This window comes from Olea europaea, chromosome 17, assembly GCF_002742605.1.
Source record: "Olea europaea var. sylvestris chromosome 17, O_europaea_v1, whole genome shotgun sequence".
NCBI classification, from domain to species: domain Eukaryota; kingdom Viridiplantae; phylum Streptophyta; class Magnoliopsida; order Lamiales; family Oleaceae; genus Olea; species Olea europaea.
In genome coordinates this window covers 18,934,274-18,955,638 of record NC_036253.1, presented here as the reverse complement: position 1 = coordinate 18,955,638, position 21,365 = coordinate 18,934,274, and the positions used below count along the sequence as shown (strand labels likewise).

Genomic DNA, 21,365 nt, shown 5'->3' with positions numbered 1-21,365 from the left:
ATGCGACACACACCTTACATCTGACCGAAAGAGTAAGATTATCAAAAACAAAAAATGTCCAGGGAACATAAATACTAGGACTGCGCAAAAAAACCACGAAATCACAAATCGAACCGAAATCGTTGAGTTGAAACCATTGATTCGAGTCCACATGGACTCGTGGTTTCTTTTTCGTTAAACTGAACCAAACCGTTTCAAAATGGTTTGATTTTGATTTAGATTTAGATTTTCAAAAACCGCACAAAACCGAACCAAACCGTTTTTAAATTTTTTAATTAAAACATTAATTTTATTAACTTAAAATTTTTACAGTTTTTTCTTTTTAAAAAAAAATATCAATTTAGTAATACAAATTATAACCAGCTTATTGAAATAATCATAAAAAGTAAATTATGTTCATCATTATTGACCTACGATTTAACAGGTTCACAACACATATCTTACCCGATATCTAAATTAAGCTAAAATTATTCCAAAATCATATGAAATGAAGAAAAAATATATATTTTTTCAACAATCCAAATCATGATTCAACAAAACTACGTAAGTAAATCACATCCAAAGCTTTAGAAGTCCTAACATAAACTCTCATTTTCCTAACATTTGATGCTTTCTGCCACTGTTGAACGAATGACCAATTGCCTTTGTCTATTTTTGTTAGTCTACTAATCTCTTCTCGAGTCGTCTCTTTCTCTCTTCTCGTCTTAAATTCTTATTCAACCCATTTTTCCATTGTTCTTTCTTTTATTTATTTTTTTGAACTTATTATACACTTGTGAGTTCTGGTTTGGATAGAAAAACGATTATTCGTGCGCCTAATTGATTAATGAACTTGTTTGTGATTTGGAAAAAACGAAAGATGGAATGTATTGATTATAGGAAAATGTTAAAGTTCCTTGACTAGTGTTACTACCTTCTACTTTCATAAAGTAGTTAGAGGATGAAATTCGTCAATTTTCAATAAGTCAAAACTCTATCAATCTTTGTACATTTAAATATATCACGTTCAATCCTTATTTTACATCTCACTAGCAAGACGAAAGGAATTTTAACCAAACTATAATAACAGAATGTAACTCTAACTTTACCAATAGTTATATGACAATACGAATGTCAAATAAAAAAAAATGAAGAAAGATATATTTGTTCTATTAACATCTTTTAGCAACCAACTTTGAAAATAATTTATTCACGGGTTTCATGGTAAATATGAATGTAATTTAACATTTAACATAATTAGTTATTATTTAAACTTATATTAAACTTACGTTAAATACATTACTATAATGTCGAAAAGTAAACCGCGGATTAAAACCGAACCAAACCGTAAATTATAGTTTGGTTTGATTTGGTTCGAAAAATAAAATGGTTTGGTTTGAAAAAATTTCAAACCGCATAAAATGGTTTGAGTTGAAAATATAGCACAAACCGTCCAAACAGAACCACAATTACCCCTAATAAATACCAACCCGAAACAAGATGACTGGGAATTTTGCTGAATTAGTTACGCTGTCAAAGTGAACATGAAACCCAAAACACTAGTCAAGGCAAAAAAATACTTAGCCCTGTTTGATTTGGATTAAAATCTCAAATTAAAGTCAACGATTAATTTTATCTACTCACAACCTTTATCAAAATCTACTAAAATCTGATTTTAAATTATACCCAATAGTGGCTTAAAGAATACTTGTCATTTCCTTGGAGTTATAGCTAAAAATTGACTAATGTATGATGAAATACATTTAGATGGCAATTATACTTGGTGTACACAAGTTTGACAGTTTGCCACATGGTAAACTGTCATTCGACCAAAAAAAAAAAAAAAAACACAACCGTCCTAGCATTTGTTGAGTAACAAAGGAAATGTCAACATTGATATAATTTATGAATGTACAAATGGCAAAATTCTTTAGATGGAGCTCTGGTAGGTCATTCTTATGCTTTAGCACATTGATCACAGCACAAAATACTCAAAGTGAGTCGATCATTCAAGCTGCAGATATTCTCAGGAGTTTCTTGTGATTTGTTTGAACTTGATCTGCTCAACCGATGAACTAATATTTTTCGATTACAATAGTATGATATTATTGTGAAACATGCCGGTATCACATATTCCTTTTGAGGAAGAGGTTATATTTCTGGAAGTGTTCAAAAGTGACAACCCAAAAAGAACATCGAAAGAGCCTATAAAAACAAGAAATCGTAGATTCATTTATAGAACAAATATGCATATAGAGTTTCAACACATGAGAACGAAGTGAATATTGCATAAACTTTCGAGTAAAACTTCACGATAAGTCGTAATAGTAATTACCGGATATAAACTTATGGAACTCTAGGAGAGATTCGAGCTCGCAATGGATTCTTCATGACAGTGGTGAACTCTTGCTTCTCTGACAGATCAATATCGTCTCCATCAAGGGCTGTCCATTTAAAGTACCAAATCAGATTGGCAACAAAGTACTCCAAGTGAAGCAGAGCCAGAGCCCATCCGGGACATATTCTCCTCCCTGCGCCAAATGGCATCATCTTGATCTCCCTACTCCCCGTTATATCAAACGCTTCCCCACCATCCGCTAAGAACCTTTCGGGATTGAATTCCATCGGATCCTCCCACACTTTTGGATCCAAACCCATGTCGGCTACCATGAAATTCACAAGCCCGTTCTTCGGGATCACATAACCATCCAATTCAACTTCCTCTGAGACCAGATGGGGCAACACGAAATGCCCTGGCGGGTGGCGCCTCAATGCTTCTAACACGACAGCCTTCAAGTATGGCATCTTCTGTAAATCCTCCTCCTTTACCATTTGCTGCATGCTTGACTCTTTGTTACTAGACATTGCCATTGCAGGAGGCAGTCCCACGACTTCAATTATCTCATCGTAAAGCTTGGATTGAATCTCGGGGTGTTTAACCAAGTTAGCCATGATCCACTGCAAAGCTGTGGCTGTGGTATCGGTGCCTGCAATAAGAAATTCACTGCATAGACTCACCATTTCCCTCTCATCTAGCTTTCTGTTTTCCTCCGGTAGCTGTAAGTCTGCCAGAGAGTCTACATAAGCAACCACTTCGGCCTCTTGCTCTTCACTTTGATTGATAGGCCTTTGTTTGGCTTGGAGACGAGTTCTAATCAGAGGGATATACACGTTTTCCTGTTCTTGGCGTAGTCGAATCAGCTCATTCCAGCGATTACGAAACAAAATTCTCCCTAATCGAGGCCAGAAGTTGAGCGCATTGAATCTACGAAAATTCAAAAGCAATCGCCGCTGTATGGCTTCAATTTCTTTAATTTGATTCTCGTGGAGCTTGTCCCCAAAGCACATGATCACCAACAGACAGAACATAGCGAAATGAAAATGATCGATTACGGTCACAAACGATTCCGACGACTGCGCCACCACAAGCCGCTGAATAAGACCACCAAGCACCCATCCGCGGGACATGGAGTACGACTTCACACGGGAGGGGTGTAAAATCTCATACGTTAAGTTACGGCGGAGGATCCTCCAGGTGGCGCCATAGGTGGCGGAGCTGATGGTGTGCTGGTTGCTCGTCACGATCTTACTCGTCGGTGGGCCTCTTGGACGGTCGGAGAAGACGGCGCCGTTTTGGACAAGAGCACGGTGAGCGAGGGAGTGACTGCCGATAAATATAAACCTGACACGAGGGCCAATTCTGATGGTGATAAAGGGGCCGTACTTGGTCTTGAACTCGCGGAGGATGAATTCCAGCTCAGAAAGAGACCTGCGCAGCCATACCAAGTTTCCGATCAACGGTACCGAAATGGGTCCTGGCGGAAGGTTCTTCTTGCGGGCACCGGCGATTGAAGAAAATAGCGATTTGAGAAGCGGAAGGATGCATAATAGGGAGACTATGAAGATAAACCAGAAGGACTCCATTTGTTAATATCTCTATAAGAAAATCAGTTTGGATGTTGAAGTAGATAATGTTTTCTTATAGCCTTATACCACAAGTAATTTTAAAATGGAAGATACAATGACAGAAAAATGATTGATAAATAGCTTGACCAACGCTCACAAAGTAGGAGTCACCTTCTTTTTATATTTTATTATAGTCTATATCCTCGCTTTTGAGTGAAATCCTTAACAACCAACCTAGTCTTATACTCATACTATTACTTTTGAATTCACCCTATTTGATTTTATAAATCCACATACAACCTATCATTTTTGTTCCATTTGGTTTATTGACTAAGGTCCAGATTTTATTTTTTTAATAAGAAATGCATTTCATTCTTCATAGTTGCCAGTTAGAAGTCTGCATCTTTTCCGCTTACGGCCTCTTCAAATTAATTAGGCTCAGATTCAAGAAAATTCTAGACATTATATACAGAAATTAAATTCGCTTCACCAAATCTGGTTAATGTTCTTATTTCTCTCTTGGCTTTATCCCTAGCCAATTCAAACTCAAGATTCTCGGGGTTCAATTTTAGGGCATTTTCTTCTATTTTAGTTTGTTCTTCCTCAATTTGATCATCATTTCTTTGATTTAAATCTAAAGAAATGAGATCAACTATCTCAATTTTTAACCGGACCATCATTACTTATAGAATTTTCTCCTTTAAAGTTTAAACAAGGCATCTCACTCTCATTAAAAGTTACATTTATGCTTATTATGACTATAGTCTTCCTTATTTTTAAGCTACAGCCTTAGCCCTTTACCCATTTCCCATAGTCCAAGATTGTGCCTTTAATAACTTATAATTCTAATCTCCCTTAATTCTAATGTGCATAAACAATACATTAAATATTTGATCAACAAGATGATCATTGCATATTTGATCCAAGTTTTCTGTACTCCAGTGATTTAGTAGAGCAATTATTAATTAAGTATGATGCAGTCTTAACAACTTCTCTCTCCAAAATAATTTTGACCCATGAATTCATTAGCATACATCTAACATTTTCAAATAAAGTCCTATTCGTGTTTTTTTTTTTTTTGGGCTAAAGAATTTTGTGGAGTATATGTAACAGTTTTGTGCTTAAGAATCTCTCCCTCCGTTTATTTTGTTTTATAGAAATTATCAAATTCTTCATTACAGAATCCAATGCCATTATAAGAGTCTTTAAGTTTTTATTAACCTGATTTTGAATGGGAGGTCTCCAATTTTTAAAATTCAGGCAAGCATCAAACTAATTCTTTAGTAAGATAACCCAATACTTTCTAGAGATATCATCAATTATTATGAAGAAATATTTAAAACCTTAATATATACACACAATAGCTGGTTCCCACATATCAACATGCATGTAATCCAATATCAACATGAATTTATGAATTCCAATAGAGAAAGATAGTTGTTTTATATATATATATATATATCACTTATACGACCAAATCTTTTATGCCATTTTAAGATACTGCAGCAACAAGTGGATCACCCACCAAGAGAACAACCCTTAAAACATAAATTACATTGGTCTTTGGTGTATTAATTGTTTTAGCAAAATTATTAAGAATAGTAATAATTCAAATTTTTATGATTATTTTGTAACATTCATCAATAAGAATTTCAAGAGAAATTATATTTCTCTTTAAATCTGGTATATATTTGATTTTTTCAAGAATTAGATTATGATCATTTCCAAAATTTAAAACCATTTTTTCAATTCCTTTTATTTTGCAAGAAAAATAAATTTCCATAGTTAATCGACCGCCATTAATTTTCAAAAATTCAGGAAAACATTCTTTATAAAAAGACATATGAAGTGCATGCCCTATATCAAGAATTCACTCATCTTTAACCATTAAATGGCTAGCCATATAGACTTTTTCATTTGTAGTTGCAGCCTCTTCATAAGCTATTGCAACTACATTCTTAGTCTTTTGAGTGTTTTTCATTTCATCTATCTTCTTGAAACAATATTTTATAAAGAATCCTAATTTTTCACAAAAATGACAACTTTTACCTTTAGCCTTAATTTTTTTAATTTTTTTTTTCACTATACAATTTTTTTTTCAAAAGAAAAAATAATAATAAAATATTTGCCTTCGCCAGTGTTTTCTTTATCGAGTTTATTATTATTGTTTCCTTTTGAAAATTCTTTCCTTTAACCATTGAACTAATTCTAGTTGAGGAATCTTTGATTTCATTTTTTAACTTACAATCTTTATTTCTCAATGAAAAAACAATTATATCAACAGTTATACTTTTTTTAGCATATTTTAAAGCATTTTTCGTATCTTTGTATTTTTCAAACAAAAGTATTATATAAAACTACAGATTGTTGATCACTAGATTTAGCTTCACAACTATTAGTTAGATTCAAGGATAGCTTATTAAATCTGTCCATGTTTGCTTCAAGATCTATATTGGAATCAGATTTGAAACTTATTAAAAACTGTTTCTTCAAAGAAACATGCTATAAGTACTTGATTTTTTCATACTGCTATCTATGAAAAAATCCTCCATACTCGAGGAATTTTCCTTCCACAAATAACATTTATTTGGTAGTATTTTACTTTGGTGAAGACATTTTGATTTTTTCCACTATTGTGCTACATTTTTTGTTGTATATATAAACTTCTCTTGTCACTCTATAAGATAATGCAGAAACAAATTACTCCATGAAATTTCAATATGATCAATATTCTTGATTGAATCAAAATCATCGATCCAAGATTCATCCAAGATTTTCAACTCATATTTTTGTAAAATAGAGCTCTCATTTTCTGACTTCAGAGACTAAAATCCTCTTTGCTAATCCAAATCTCAACATCTAACTTTTGGAAAAAAAAAATGTTGGCAATATATGGGAAAACCAAAGATAAAACTAATTTTCTTCTCTTTTTAAAACCTTTCAGAATGGATAGTTTCTTGAAAACCAATTTTTCACAAAAAAAGAGTTTCAATGGTTTAAACGGGTACACCTTTATGAGATATGTAATCACTCAAAATGTGTCAAATAAATTTTAAAGAAAGGGTTAAACATCAAAATATTTATTTTTGAATAATTGACCTCCAATTCGTGGAATTTTCGGCTCAAAATACCAATCTCAACCTTATCAATACACACAAACAATCACGACCCAAAACCTTACACTTCTTCCACACTCCGGTTGCTCAAGATTTGTACACACTTAGGACACAAAGGGATGGTGTTTTTAGCCACAAAGATGATACCCCAAAGGCTAGAGAAGAACAAGAAGAAACTGGCCAAGTAAGAGCATAAAGCAAGAGGTAGGAACTTTTCTCTCAAAAACACACGTTAATAATAGAAGACCAAGAAGGCTAGCATATATAGGTTAGACTAGGTTAAGTGAAGGGGTCAAGCCCAATACAAAAACGCTAATTGGGCCAACATATATAAGCCAGCCAATGAGTGTGAAATCGAGCCATGAGCAACACTAATTAATTAGGTTGCTTCCAATGGCCAAAATAGTCTTAGAGTTGAGTTATCAATCTTAGGTGTCGATATTTATTTTTATCCAACATCGGTTTAACATCATCGCCCGAATTATTGAGTATCAAAATCCAACAATCTTTACCTTGATACCCAATAATCTGCAAGCAAACAAAACACAAAGTTTATACTGGCACAATCAAGGTAATCCAATAAAATTTGTATCATAGACCTTTTCTCGTGTTTCGAACCTGAAACACATACCATAACTGTTCATGTACTCACCACGATTAAGGTCCAAAGAAACACGCAAGTAGGAACAAGTATTTACAGTGAACAAATAATCATGCAATGAAAATATTATATATGATAATACATAGATCTTTTCAAAATTGTGTTCACACAGAACCATAGATTAACACCAAGTTAATCAACACATGTGCAACAAATACATAAATTACCCCACGAAAAATCTCACTACACTTATCCTATTTCATTTCGTGTTACTTCCACTTCGAGAATATATATCTCTTCTCATCGCCCACCATGCTAAATAGATAATCACTCAACTCATGTCTAACTGATAAGTCACAATAGATTCTAAACTCTTGAGATAATCTTCTATCACCACGTCATTTTTCTCAACCTACGTGAATAATGGATCTCCACCTTACCGAAGTGATAGAAGTGCCTCTCTCACACTCTACTTGTAGAGGGTCTCTTTCACAAATAAAAGATTCTAAACATTTGATCACATTTCCACTCGTGATTCAAATGTCACACTCCACATCCCCGGTACAAATTACAATGTACCTCTAGGCATCTTTACTTTACCTTATCAAAAGACATCTAACTTGCTGCTAATGCATCCTAACCCACTATGCATGCACACAATCACATAAATTAATCACATTACCTCAAATTCATGCAAATACACATATCTAACAAATTCAAATGCAACATATAATCATGCAATAGAATTAGGCAATCACACATATGCAAAAAAAGGATCACACACAGATGCGCATGAAGTAACTAGATTTGCTCTCAATAAACCTCATTAGGGTCATGACTCAACCCCTCAACCACATTCATCTCACCTCTCACATTACCCTTCTGTTTATCCTTCTTCTTGGGATAGTCCCTAATAAAGTGTCCAAACTTACCACAATTGTAACACCGTTTACCACTAGACTTGTTCCATCCCTTACCCTTCTTCTTACTACCTTCATCACTCGAGTCATTACTCGAATCAATACTATTTTGAGCTCTACCCAAATTCATTGCTTAAATTTCATCCTACTTTTTATCATGTGTAACTCACCACTCCTCTTATCTTCATTTTTAGCCTTGATTTCAATTCCCTTACTTCTAAATAAGTCTACGACAATCTCGGGTGTTATGGTGTCCCTACCATACTTAATTGCATTCTTAACATCTCTATATGAATCAGGCATAGAATTGAGTAAGATAATTGCTTTATATGTTTCAGACACCTTTTCATCACAGTTAACAATAATTTGAACAAGTTTGTTAAATGTATCCAGATTGTCGTTAAGATCCTTTGAAAAATCCATTTTAAAACTGAAAAATCTTTCAAGTAAGTATAATTTATTATGAGTGGATTTAAGTAAATATAAGTCCTCCAACTTTTTCCAAAGTTCTTTTGTAGAATCCAATTCCCCCAACTTTTCTCAAAACTGTGTCAGATAAATGTAAGATAATCGAAGTGTAAGCAAGTTCATCGTATTCCTCTTTTTGCATTTCTGTCAAATTGCAGGAAATTTGCCATTTATGGCTTTTGAAACTTTTTGTTGAACTAAAATTTCTTTCATCCTTTGTTGCCAAATTGAAAAATTCTCTTACCCATTGAAAACACCAACTTCAAAATGTGAAGACATTTTTGGGAAAATAGAGCAACTAAATGCACAGATATGTCACACAAAGTAATCATACGGCCGCAATATACACTGTTCTAAATTCTCAGGATTTCGTAAGATTCGCGATCTTAGATCAATGGAATTTTCAAACGGGTCAAGTCTAGATGTTCTAACAGGATAATCAATGCAACATGTATATTAAAAAAATTCTAATTATCACACAATGCAGTCTCACGCAGTGACTATATGACAATTAGATCTCAAAATCAATTACCAACTACAATCAACTTCAACACTTCAAATAGGGCAGATAATTCCTAAATTTTCTAGCACAAGCAATGACGACCCCCAATCCTAATGATCACCCCACATGATGATCTACTAATGTGATAATGCAAAGGTTTCAACCAATTTACTAGAGCGATCTGAGCACTTAAGTTACGAGAGATACGAATCTACTGCTTTAGGGCCACCACTATTCGCCCTAAAGTTCAGCGGGTGTGCTAACACGAATGTCTAGCAACCAATTGCCAATGTCCAGGGGAAAAAATGTCCAACTTTTTTGTGTATCCTGAAACTGAAAACTAACAATACAAAATCATTAGAAAACATGTTAGAAAAATTCTGCCTAAAGAAGTCGTCGTCGAAGGAGCTCGCACGCTCCCCAACGTGCAGTCGTCGAAATCTTTATACGCCTCTGTCATTGACACGTCACCCAGATGCGCCGGCCACCCAACACCACCTCCGCCTACAAATCACGAATCCGGCCTCCGTTTTACCAAAAGACACTTGGATTGGCCGAAAATTGGGTTGCAAGTTAAAAAAATTCTGGATAGTTTAATCTGACTGATTTCTGCTTTGATTCTGGTCAGATTTTGATCAGAAATTCCACCCCAACCTCGCTTTGATACCAAATATTGAAAAATCGACCTCCAATTGATGAAATTTTGGACTCAAGATACCAATCTCAATCTTATCAATACATCCAAGCAATCACAATCCAAAACCTTAAACTTCTTCCACACTCCGATTGCTCAAGATTTGTACCCACTTAGGACAAAAAGAGACGGTGTTTTTAGCCACAAAGGCTAGAGAAGAACAGAAGAAACTAGCCAAGCAAGAGCACAAAGCAAAAGGCAGGAACTTTTCTCTCAAAAACACATGTTAATAATGGAAGACCAAGAAGGCTAGCATATATGGGTTATGTTAGGTTAAGTGATGAGGCCAAGCCCAATACAAAAAAGGTAAGTGGGCTAACATATATAAGCCAACCAGTGAGTATAAAATCGGGCCATGAGCAACACTAATTAATTAGGTTGCTTCCAATGGCCAAAATAGTCTTAGGGTCGAGTCATCAATCTTGGGTGTCGATATTTATTTTTTTTCCAATATCAGTTTAACATCATCACCCTGATTATTGAGTATCAAAACTCCACATCCACAAAACTTACAATTTTAACATACGGTCTACCCTCACAATTATACAAACACTAACATATCAATTTAATGGACAATTTAACTACAAATTGCAAAGATTAAATGATTGATAAAACTTGGTTGTAGTCCTTTCAAATTCTAACGTTCTCGCATAAAAACATGTACAAAAGAAGCTCTAAGACAGTTAATGTCAAGAGATCCAAGAATATAGTGATTGAACCAAAAAAATAATTTAAAAGTAGGGTTAGAGTATGTTATCGGAAGTTCAAATAATATGCAAGATAAAAATAAAATATTACAAGAACCCATTGTCAATCTCCAAAAAAACCAGATTTCACCCTTGAAATTTCTAAATCTATACAAATCTAGAGTTTTAAAACCATAGAAAGTCAAGTAAAGAAGGTTCGAAGTAGTTCTACTTCAGATCAAAGGCTCAGATACCATTGTTGGTCCCATAAATGACCAAAAACATAAAATATAACAAAGTAAAACGAAAACACCAAGATTTTTCATCACAAGGGCTCAAATGTTCAGCTTAAAGGTCTACTCAGCACATTGATCATCCACAAATGTATTTAACCCTCTAAATCCACTAGCATAACCAAAATGTTCGATATTACAACATAATACACCAAATATCAAAATCAAGAAGCTCTCTGATGTAGATTTCTCTCTCAATTTCCAAGTAATCAGAGACTACTGTTCACCTAGAACAGTATATAAACTCCCATATTATCTATTTACATCGACCTTAAATAGAAAGGAGAAATTTAGAAAGAAGACAAAACACCAAAATAATAATAATAATAAATAATAAATAAACACACACTAGAGACAAAAACAGAACAAACCCTAAAGTAATCTCTCAAATGAGAGATAACAATATTTAGCCCATATTTGACAACAATTATTTTCAAATTTTTTTTTCTACATACTTATTTTCAACTGTACATTTATATAATAAAATATTATGCACGTAAATTCAAAATTTTTTCTACTTTTTAACCACTTATTCTCCTAAAAAATATCATTCAAAACTTTGTTTTCCATAGTTTGGTCGTCAAACAGGGGCTTCAAATATAAAGCAATTAATCCTAGTCATCAACGATCACCGACTCACCAGTGTAGTTACTAGTCATCATCTCAACAATTTTAAATAGAACTAAAGTCGCATTTTGAAATCAGGCAACAAGTAAGTAATGCAACTGGGTCAGCCTTATTGGGTCACAATCATTGGTTTCTTCTATTTTAAGTGGCCCAACAATATCGTACCTAATGTCACTTTCGAGCCATCTTAGAACCTAAATCCTTGTTGCACTCATGAAAAATGAGGTCCATGCACTGCTACGTGCACTATTTCAACCCAATTGATGAGTTCTAGATTTGGTCAGACACTGAACCCCTGGTTGGTAGAGATTAAAATTAATGGTAGAAATTAAAATTTTAATTTTAATCTAATATAAAATCAACAATTAGTTTTAACCACATATTTTATGAAAGTATCAATTTTTCAACTACATACTTCATCAACTTTTATCAAAATCTTTTTAATGACATGGAACGAGGGCTAAGATACAACCCACTAAGCATGTCTTTGTAGAGCCTATGATCTATTGTGTTGGCCATTCAATGTTTTAACAAAATTTCAAATATTCATTATTGGGAAAATGCTTTTTTTTTTTTAATTAATTTCCACTTTAATTTTTCTTCACCTAGTGATATTTTAAAATAACTATGAAAGAATCATCATTGACATGGATTTGGTCATTCATATAAGACAATATCATTAAGAGAGAGACTACAAGTACGGGGAGGGGTTCACAGAATCCCTCCAAATAACAAACAAAAAAGGGTGGTGTGGGTGCTTATTATTTTGACGATATTTTATTCACAGTATTCCGGAGGGATTACATGTGGCAAAAATCTATCATTAAAGATTGGATTGTTTCTTCTTCATTCTTCTATTGGTAAATCATATTTGAAATTTTATTCAGAATTTAAATAGGGAAAATTTAAATCATTAAACTATTGAGTGTTTATTTTGAATTTATTGGGAATAAATTTGTGTATGTCAATCACAGTTTTTTAAAAATAAAGCTCGATATTTTGTAAGTATAATCATTGTTAAACTATTTAAATCAAGTCTTCCCCCATTAAGTTTACTCCTTATGGTGCAACTAATTTTTATTTTATTTTTTGCAAACATCAAAAGATAATATTCTCATTTAATAATGAGAAAATTCTATTAAACCTTACATTTTAATTTTTAATTTCAAAAATCATATACTAATTTTTTGATTAAAAAATCAAGTTATGACTTTTTTAATTTAGCCCTTGTTTCGGCTAAATTTTAATTTAATGCATTCTTCTCTTTCTCTATTTTCAACAACACATTTTTCAATAAAATTATATTGCATGTAAACCTTTTTTTTGATATTTTAGTATACATTCTTCATAATATTATTATCCTAAAATACATTTGTCCCAAAACCTCATTAAAATAGAGCCAAAACAATGGCTTAAAAACATGTTATACACACTCATTTGTAATCGAACACAATGCCCTACCAATCGTCAGCAAATATCTTCTTTCGCTTCTTGGTCATTCTTTTCGTGGAAACACATCTCTCTTCAAAAATAGAAATTGCAGCATTAATGGTAGTGAGTTTCCTGGAAAGGACACAAGTTTCACTGCCGTGGTAACTGAGTTTGCCATCAGGATAACGAGGGAAAATCTGGTCGTCGTAGCTACAAAGATACTTAGTGGTGATGGGTTTTACACTGTCGTGGTGGTGCGGTTGATGTTGTGGTGTGCTAGTGACCTTGTAGTGATGGGTTGCAATGTCATATTTGATTGTAGTGGTATAATGGATGTACAGATCTGCGTGGTGGTGGGGTAGCTGAAGAGCTATTGTGACCCATTATTTGAATGATGTGATCAATAAAATGAGTAATTTGTGACCAATAAATAATACACTAAGAAAAAATAAAATGATAGTTCAATCTATTTGTTGGTAACTTATAAAAAATAAAATATAAAGCTTTGTCAATACCAATGACTCCGTGTACAGGATCTGTAAACGAAATACTATCAACAAGTGTACAATATTACCTTTGATAATCGATGACAAATATTCATTAATATTGTTGTTGGTAACTCTGTTCAAAGTTTAGACATATTTTAATTTCCATCATAATCGTTGACCATAAATTGTTGATGATCAAAGATAAATTTTCCATCAATGATTATTTGTTCCATTAACTATTATATTCTAAATATCATATTAACTGAGAATCCTTTTTTTGGATGATTCTAACACTACTATAATTCAATTATTCCAATAATATTATACTTTTCATCTTTCAATATATATTTAATTTATTTAATCATTTAGTTATCATCAATGTACACATATATTTGACAGATTTATTTCACATGTGTACTTTCATTAATGTATGAATTCCTTATTATTAATTTTCAATAATTAACATTAACATACACATTCATTAAATTATTATTCATTTTCATTTATGCATTTCTGTGTTATTATTTTTAATTATAAGTTAATTAGAATTTCACATTCAAGAATTCATTTCATTATCCACGTTCATATATGCTAATTGATATCCAACTTTTACTTAATTGAAATTAAATATCACATCAAGTAAGAATCAATTTTAGAACTATTTTAGCTTTGCTATAATTCCATTATTTTAATAATACATTAGTTTTCATATTTCAAGTTGCATTTAATTTATTTAAACCATTAGTTACCATAAATGTACATGTACATTTGACAAATTCATTTCACTTATATTCTCTCGTTAATATATGAATTCTTTATTATTAATTATAAATTCGTTAACATTCAAATTCATTTAATTAATATTCATTTTCATTTATGCATTTCAATGTTATTAACTCTAATTATAAGTTAATTAGATTTTTACATTTAAGAATGCATTTTACTATTCACATTTATGTATGATAATTAACATTCAATTTTACTTAATGAAAATTAAATAGATAATTTAATGATCATTGTCATGTATATATTCCTTAGTATAAATTCTAAATTAATTAACATTCACGCATATTCAAATATTACTTTTACAGCATTTATAAAGCATTTCATAATAACATGCAACGTACGTTCAACGTCGACTAGTACTAACAAAAATATACATATCAAATAAATAAATAAGAAATCCAAGAGGTTAAGCTGTGTTTGGATCTTGGCTTTGCCGCGCTCCATGTTTTCGAATCAAATGATTGCTCTAGAATGGAATGTTTGATCTCGCCTTGTCTATTGTAGGCCTTTTACAAATCTTTTCATAACTTTGGCATAGAATCAAGTCATTATCCCACTCCTTTTAAATACTAAAGCAGTAAAAAAATCAAATACTAATGGAAATTCCATCACGAATAATAAATTTAAAGAATATTTTATTTCCTAGTAATATTATACTATAAAAAATTGATATTTGAACTTAATCGTCGACAGTTTATAAAATAAAAAATATAAAAAGAAAAAAATTTGCATGTCTTACAAAAGAACTATCAGATGTTGCCAACACCAAGAACACATTTTCGTTGACAATCATCAATGGAGGTAATTCGGTAATCACTAACAAATAATGATTTTTATTAAAATCTTAGATAGTGCATGCCTTAAAAGCTTAAATGCCTAGTGTTTATTTATACAGACTCAAAATATGTGGCAAGGGTGGATTCACAACCTTCTTTTGTTATACAATAATGCTGTTTTATCAGGTTAGAACCCTTACCAACCGCGGACCCACCTGCATAAAAAATTGCCAAAAACCTCACCCACCCCATGCTGTGAGTGTGATAGATCCAAACCAGAATAGAAGTTTTATTATGAGAATTTAACCACCAAACAGTGATTACAAGAGGAACGAACTTGTGATCCGGGAAGCAGATTCTTTATACAAAAAAATGGAAAAAAATAACAAGATTAATGGACATTCAAGATGCCCACACTCTCCTAAGGAATCTCCCAATTTCTGAATGTTGATAACGTGATTATTCCCCTTATTTATACTGCAATTGGTGCTGTAATTATGCAATTGGTCTGCAATTGTGCCCATTGCCCTTGATCTTTGCTTGCGCCTTTGGTGTGTTGTGTGGATTGAGGGTCTATTAGAGTGCTCGGTAGGGTTTCCGTGAACCCAAGTGCTCCCTACAACACCTACCATGTACTCCAAGAATAATTGTTTGTTATGTTTGTTAGTTAACCATTAAACCCGTACCTAGTGGATGCAGTACAAGACTTCTTTGGTGGTAAGATCTTCCCGAGAGGTATCACAACTATTGCACTAGTACTAATTCTGGAAAGGTTATGATGATGCCTATTAGTCTATGTAATGTTACGTAACAAATATCTGCCCCTATTAATCTCCCATAACCAAAGTGGTTTCCCACCCGGTAGACGCGTGGGTAACTAACGTTCTTATTGCTCAAGAAATGGTTCATCAGATTGACAGGAATCCTAGAGGAATAAACACAATTTTGAAACTTGATATCACTAGATATAGTCTCCTAAGAATTCTTAGGACTCATTTGATATATGTTTTACTTTTGCTTTCTGTTAAAGAGTTTTTGAAGGAAATTATCCTGATTTTTGAAAACACTTCCGATTTCGAAAGCGCTTTTAGAGAAAGTCACATTCGACCAACTTTCTCTAACAACCTTTTTAGCTAAAAGAAGCACTTTCATAAAATTAATCAAACGAATCTAGAAACAATTTTTAGATCTCAAAAGCTCATTTTAAATTCCAAAGTTTGTCAAATGAACCCATGATCTAAGTATTAGAGAGGTTTGACTTTAAAGGACGCAATAGCTTGCGAAATTTTAAAGTGTTAATTTCTTAAGGAGTCGTGAACTTCATGCAAGTGTAATGGCCATGTCTTCACTATTCTATTTGTTGTACCCATATTCTCAATTGTGCATGTGGTATTTCCACATAACAGAAAACCTCTATTTAGACTTTAAATGGTCATGCGACACGCACCCGACATCTAACTGAAAGAGTAAAATTATCAAAAATAAAAAATAAAAGTCCAAGGAACTTGAATACTAACCCTAAAGGAATTTATATCCCAAATTCAAGACAAAGATGACTGGGAATTTTGCTGAATTAGTTACGCTGTCAAAGTGAACATTAAACCTGAAATACTTGTCAAGGCAAAAAATTCTTACCCCTGTTTGATCTGGATTAAAATCTCAAATTAAAGTCAACGATTAATTTTACCTACCCACAACTTTTTTCAAAATCTACTAAAATCTGATTTTAATTTATACCAAATAGTGGCTTAAAGAATACTTGTCATTTCCTTGGAGTTATAGCTAAAAATTGACTAATGTATGAAGAAATACATTAGATGGCAATCATGCTTGATGTACACAAAATTTGACAGTTTGCCACATTTATCCTGTCATTTGATAAATGTGGCAAACTGTCATTCCACAACTTAAAAAAATAAAAATAAAAATAGAAACAGTTTTTCCGTCCTAGCATTTGTGGAGTAACAAAGGAAATGTCAACATTGATATAATTTAAGAAAGTACAAATGGCAAAATTCTTTAGATGGAGCTCTGGCAGGTCATTCTTATGCTTTAGCACATTGATCACAGCACAAAATACTCAAAGTGAGTCGATCATTCAAGCTGCAGATATTCTCAAGAGTTTCTTGTGATTTGTTTGAACTTGATCTGCTCAACCGATGAACTTATATTTTTCGATTACAATAGTATGATATTATTGTGAAACATGCCGGTATCACATATTCCTTTTCAGGAAGAGCTTATATTTCTGGAAGTGTTCAAAAGTGACAACCCAAAAAGAACATCGAAAGAGCCTATAAAAACGAGAAATCGTAGATTCATTTATAGAACAAATATGCATATAGAGTTTCAACACATGAGATCGAAGTGAATATTGCATAAACTTTCGACTAAAACTTCACGATAAGTCGTAATAGTAATTACCGGATATAAACTTATGGAACTCTAGGAGAGATTCGAGCTCGCAATGGATTCTTCATGACAGTGGTGAACTCTTGCTTCTCGGACAGATCAATATCGTCTCCATCAAGGGCTGTCCATTTAAAGTACCAAATCAGATTGGCAACAAAGTACTCCAAGTGAAGCAGAGCCAGAGCCCACCCGGGACATATTCTCCTCCCTGCACCAAATGGCATCATCTTGATCTCCCTACTCCCCGTTACATCAAAAGCCTCCCCACCATCTGCTAAGAACCTTTCGGGATTGAATTCCATCGGATCCTCCCACACTTTTGGATCCAAACCCATGTCGGCCACCATGAAATTCACAAGCCCGTTCTTCGGGATCACATAACCATCCAATTCAACTTCCTCTGTGACCCGATGGGGCAACACGAAGTGCCCTGGCGGGTGACGCCTCAATGCTTCTAACACGACAGCCTTCAAGTATGGCATCTTCTGTAAATCCTCCTCCTCTACCATTTGCTGCATGCTTGACTCTTTGTTACTAGACATTGCCATTGCTGGAGGCAGTCCCACGACTTCAATTATCTCATCGTAAAGCTTGGATTGAATCTCGGAGTGTTTAACCAAGTTAGCCAGGATCCACTGCAGAGCCGTGGCTGTGGTATCGGTGCCTGCACTAAGAAATTCACTGCATAGACTCACCATTTCCCTCTCATCTAGCTTTCTGTTTTCCTCCGGTAGCTTTAAGTCTGCCAGAGAGTCGACATAAGCAACCACTTCGGCCTCTTTCTCTTCACTTTGATTGATAGGCCTTTGTTTGGCTTGGAGACGAGTTCTAATCAGAGGGATATACACGTTTTCCTGTTCTTGGCGTAGTCGAATCAGCTCATTCCAGCGATTACGAAACAAAATTCTCCCTAATCGAGGCCAGAAGTTGAGCGCATTGAATCTACGAAAATTCAAAAGCAATCGCCGCTGTATGGTTTCAATTTCTTTAATTTGATTCTCGTGGAGCTTGTCGCCAAAGCACATGAACACCAACAGACAGAACATAGCGAAATGAAAATGATCGATTATGCTCACAAACGATTCCGACGACTGCGCCACCACAAGCCGCTGAATAAGACCACCAGCCACCCACCCGCGGGACATGGAGTACGACTTCACACGGGAGGGGTGTAAAATCTCATACGTTAAGTTACGGCGGAGGATCCTCCAGGTGGCGCCATAGGCGGCGGAGCTGATGGTGCGCTGGTTGCTCGTCACGATCTTACTCGTCGGCGCGGCACTTGGACGGTCGGAGAAGACGGCACCGTTTTGGACAAGAGCACGGTGAGCGAGGGAGTGACTGCCGATAAATATTAACCTGATACGAGGGCCAATTCTGATGGTGATGAAGGGGCCGTACTTGGTCTTGAACTCGCGGAGGATGAATTCCAGCTCAGAAAGAGACCTGCGCAGCCATACCAAGTTTCCGATCAACGGTACCGAAATGGGTCCTGGCGGAAGGTTCTTCTTGCGGGCACCGGCGATTGAAGAAAATAGCGATTTGAGAAGCGGAAGGATGCATAATAGGGAGACTATGAAGATAAACCAGAAGGACTCCATTTGTTAATATCTCTATAAGAAAATCAGTTTGGAAGTTGAAGTAGATAATGTTTTCTTATAGCCTTATACCACAAGTAATTTTAAAATGGAAGATACAATGACAGAAAAATGATTGATAAATAGCTTGACCAACGCTCACAAAGTAGGAGGAGTCACCTTCTTTTTATATTTTATTATAGTCTATATCCTCGCTTTTGAGTGAAACCTTAACAACCAACCTAGTCTTATACTCAGACTATTGCTTTTGAATTCACCCTATTTGATTTTATAAATCCACATACAACCTATCATTTTTGTTCCATTTGGTTTATTGACTAAGGTCCAGATTTTATTTTTTTAATAAGAAATGCATTTCATTCTTCATAGTTGCAAGCCAGAGGTTTGCATCTTTTCCGCTTACGACCTCTTCATATTAATTAGGCTCAGATTCAAGAAAGTTCTATACATTATATGCAGAATGTTAGAAGTATAACTTAAATAGGAGTCTAAATTGTATTAGATTTCTTACCTTTCTTGGGACTCTTTTAGGGCTAGATTTTATACTATAAATATAAGGCTCTTCTTTCAATATTGTTTAAGCCATTATTGTTGTAATTCTCTCATTTCATTGATGAATAAAATAACATCGTTCCTCTGCCAGTTCTTTTATTTCTTTACTTTAATCTTATTCGTGATTTTTCGTGATCTTTTTAATTACTTTAATTACAACAACTTGTATTCATTAAATCTCGATTCCTGCATTATTGGTCATCGGTCTCAACAAGTGGTATCAGAGCGGGATTGTTGGTGGATTTTTGGCCTGAAACCGATCGGAAAATCGTCTGAAAATTACCAGAAAATCAGAAAACGAATCTGTCCAATTTTTCGATTTTCTACCAAATCTATTTTTGCGTTTTCTGGTCAAACTAGAAAGAATTTGGAGAAACAAACACCACCAGTGGACTCAGCAAGCAGAAAGGGTCCAGAAAGGGTCACAGGTCGTCGATGCGTTTTCCAGCAAGTTGCCGACGGTGGTAACTCCAACGGGCGAGTGGCGGCGCGTGAGACGTTTTTCGACGACGGTGTCTTCAGGCAGTTTTTTTCGGACGACGAGACGGACCTTATGGTGGTGTCCAATTTCAGTTTTGGGCAAAATTGTGGTTCTGGACTATTTTGCCCCTTGCACGTTCGGTAGTTTTCAGTTTTGGGTGTTGCAGGTTGCAAGTTCTTCCTATTTTGATTGAGATTTTTTAGAGATGAATTCGTTGAAATATGAAATTCCGCTATTGAATCGCAATACAAGATTTTCGTTGTGACAAGTAAAGGTGAGAGTTGTGTTGACGCAGATGAATTTTGATGATGCTTTGCTGGGTTTTGATAGGATGCAAGCAAACTTGTCTATGAAGGAGAAACAACGAAAGGATCGGAAGGCTTTAGCGCAAATCCAACTTCATTTATCCAACAATTTGCTGCAAGATGTTTTAAAGGAGAAGACATCGGCTGCTTTGTGGCTCAAGTTGGAGCAGTTGTGCATGACAAAGAGTTTGACGAGCAAACTAACTCTAAAGCAGAGGTCGTATTCTCATCGCATGGCGAAAGGAGGGTCACTGCAAGACCACCTTGCTGTCTTCAAGGAAATCGTTGCAGATTTGGAGACGTTGGAGGTAAAATATGATGAAGAGGATCTAGCCTTAGTCCTGTTGTGTTCGCTACCCAATTCTTTTTCGTCATTTCGTGATACTATTCTGTATAGTCGTGACACATTATCCATTGAGGAGGTATACGACGCCCTGTTCTCAAAAGAGAAGATGGAGTTGTTGGTTGGAGATCCTGTATTTAGGAGTGGGGATGCTCTTGTTACTCATGGTGATCGACGGAGGGGTAGATCGAAGGTGAAGTACAGCAATGTGTATTGTTATTATTGCAAGAGGAAAGGACACATCAAGAAAGATTGCGACAAGTTGCAAGGTAAAAGTGATTTACATGCAAATCATGCGGGGCAATCAAGTAATTCGAACGAGACTAATATTGCTAAAAAAATTTGTGATGATGGAGATGTGATGTTGGCTGTATCTGATGGAGAATCCAAACCTAAGGAGT

General features: G+C 34.4%; 2 protein-coding genes across 2 annotated transcripts; both read right to left on the bottom strand.

The window, feature by feature from the left end:
* Positions 1-2,187: 2,187 nt before the first annotated feature.
* LOC111365346 (cytochrome P450 89A2-like) lies at positions 2,188-4,017 on the bottom strand. Its single transcript, XM_022985823.1, has one exon. It carries the CDS (start codon positions 3,901-3,903, stop codon positions 2,326-2,328), a length of 1,578 nt encoding a protein of 525 aa, XP_022841591.1. The 5' UTR covers positions 3,904-4,017; the 3' UTR covers positions 2,188-2,325.
* Positions 4,018-17,564: 13,547 nt separating this feature from the next.
* Positions 17,565-19,404, bottom strand: LOC111365345 (cytochrome P450 89A2-like). The gene has a single exon (XM_022985822.1). The coding sequence runs from the start codon at positions 19,284-19,286 to the stop codon at positions 17,709-17,711; it is 1,578 nt and encodes a 525-aa protein (XP_022841590.1). The 5' UTR covers positions 19,287-19,404; the 3' UTR covers positions 17,565-17,708.
* Between the last annotated feature and the right edge of the window lie 1,961 nt (positions 19,405-21,365).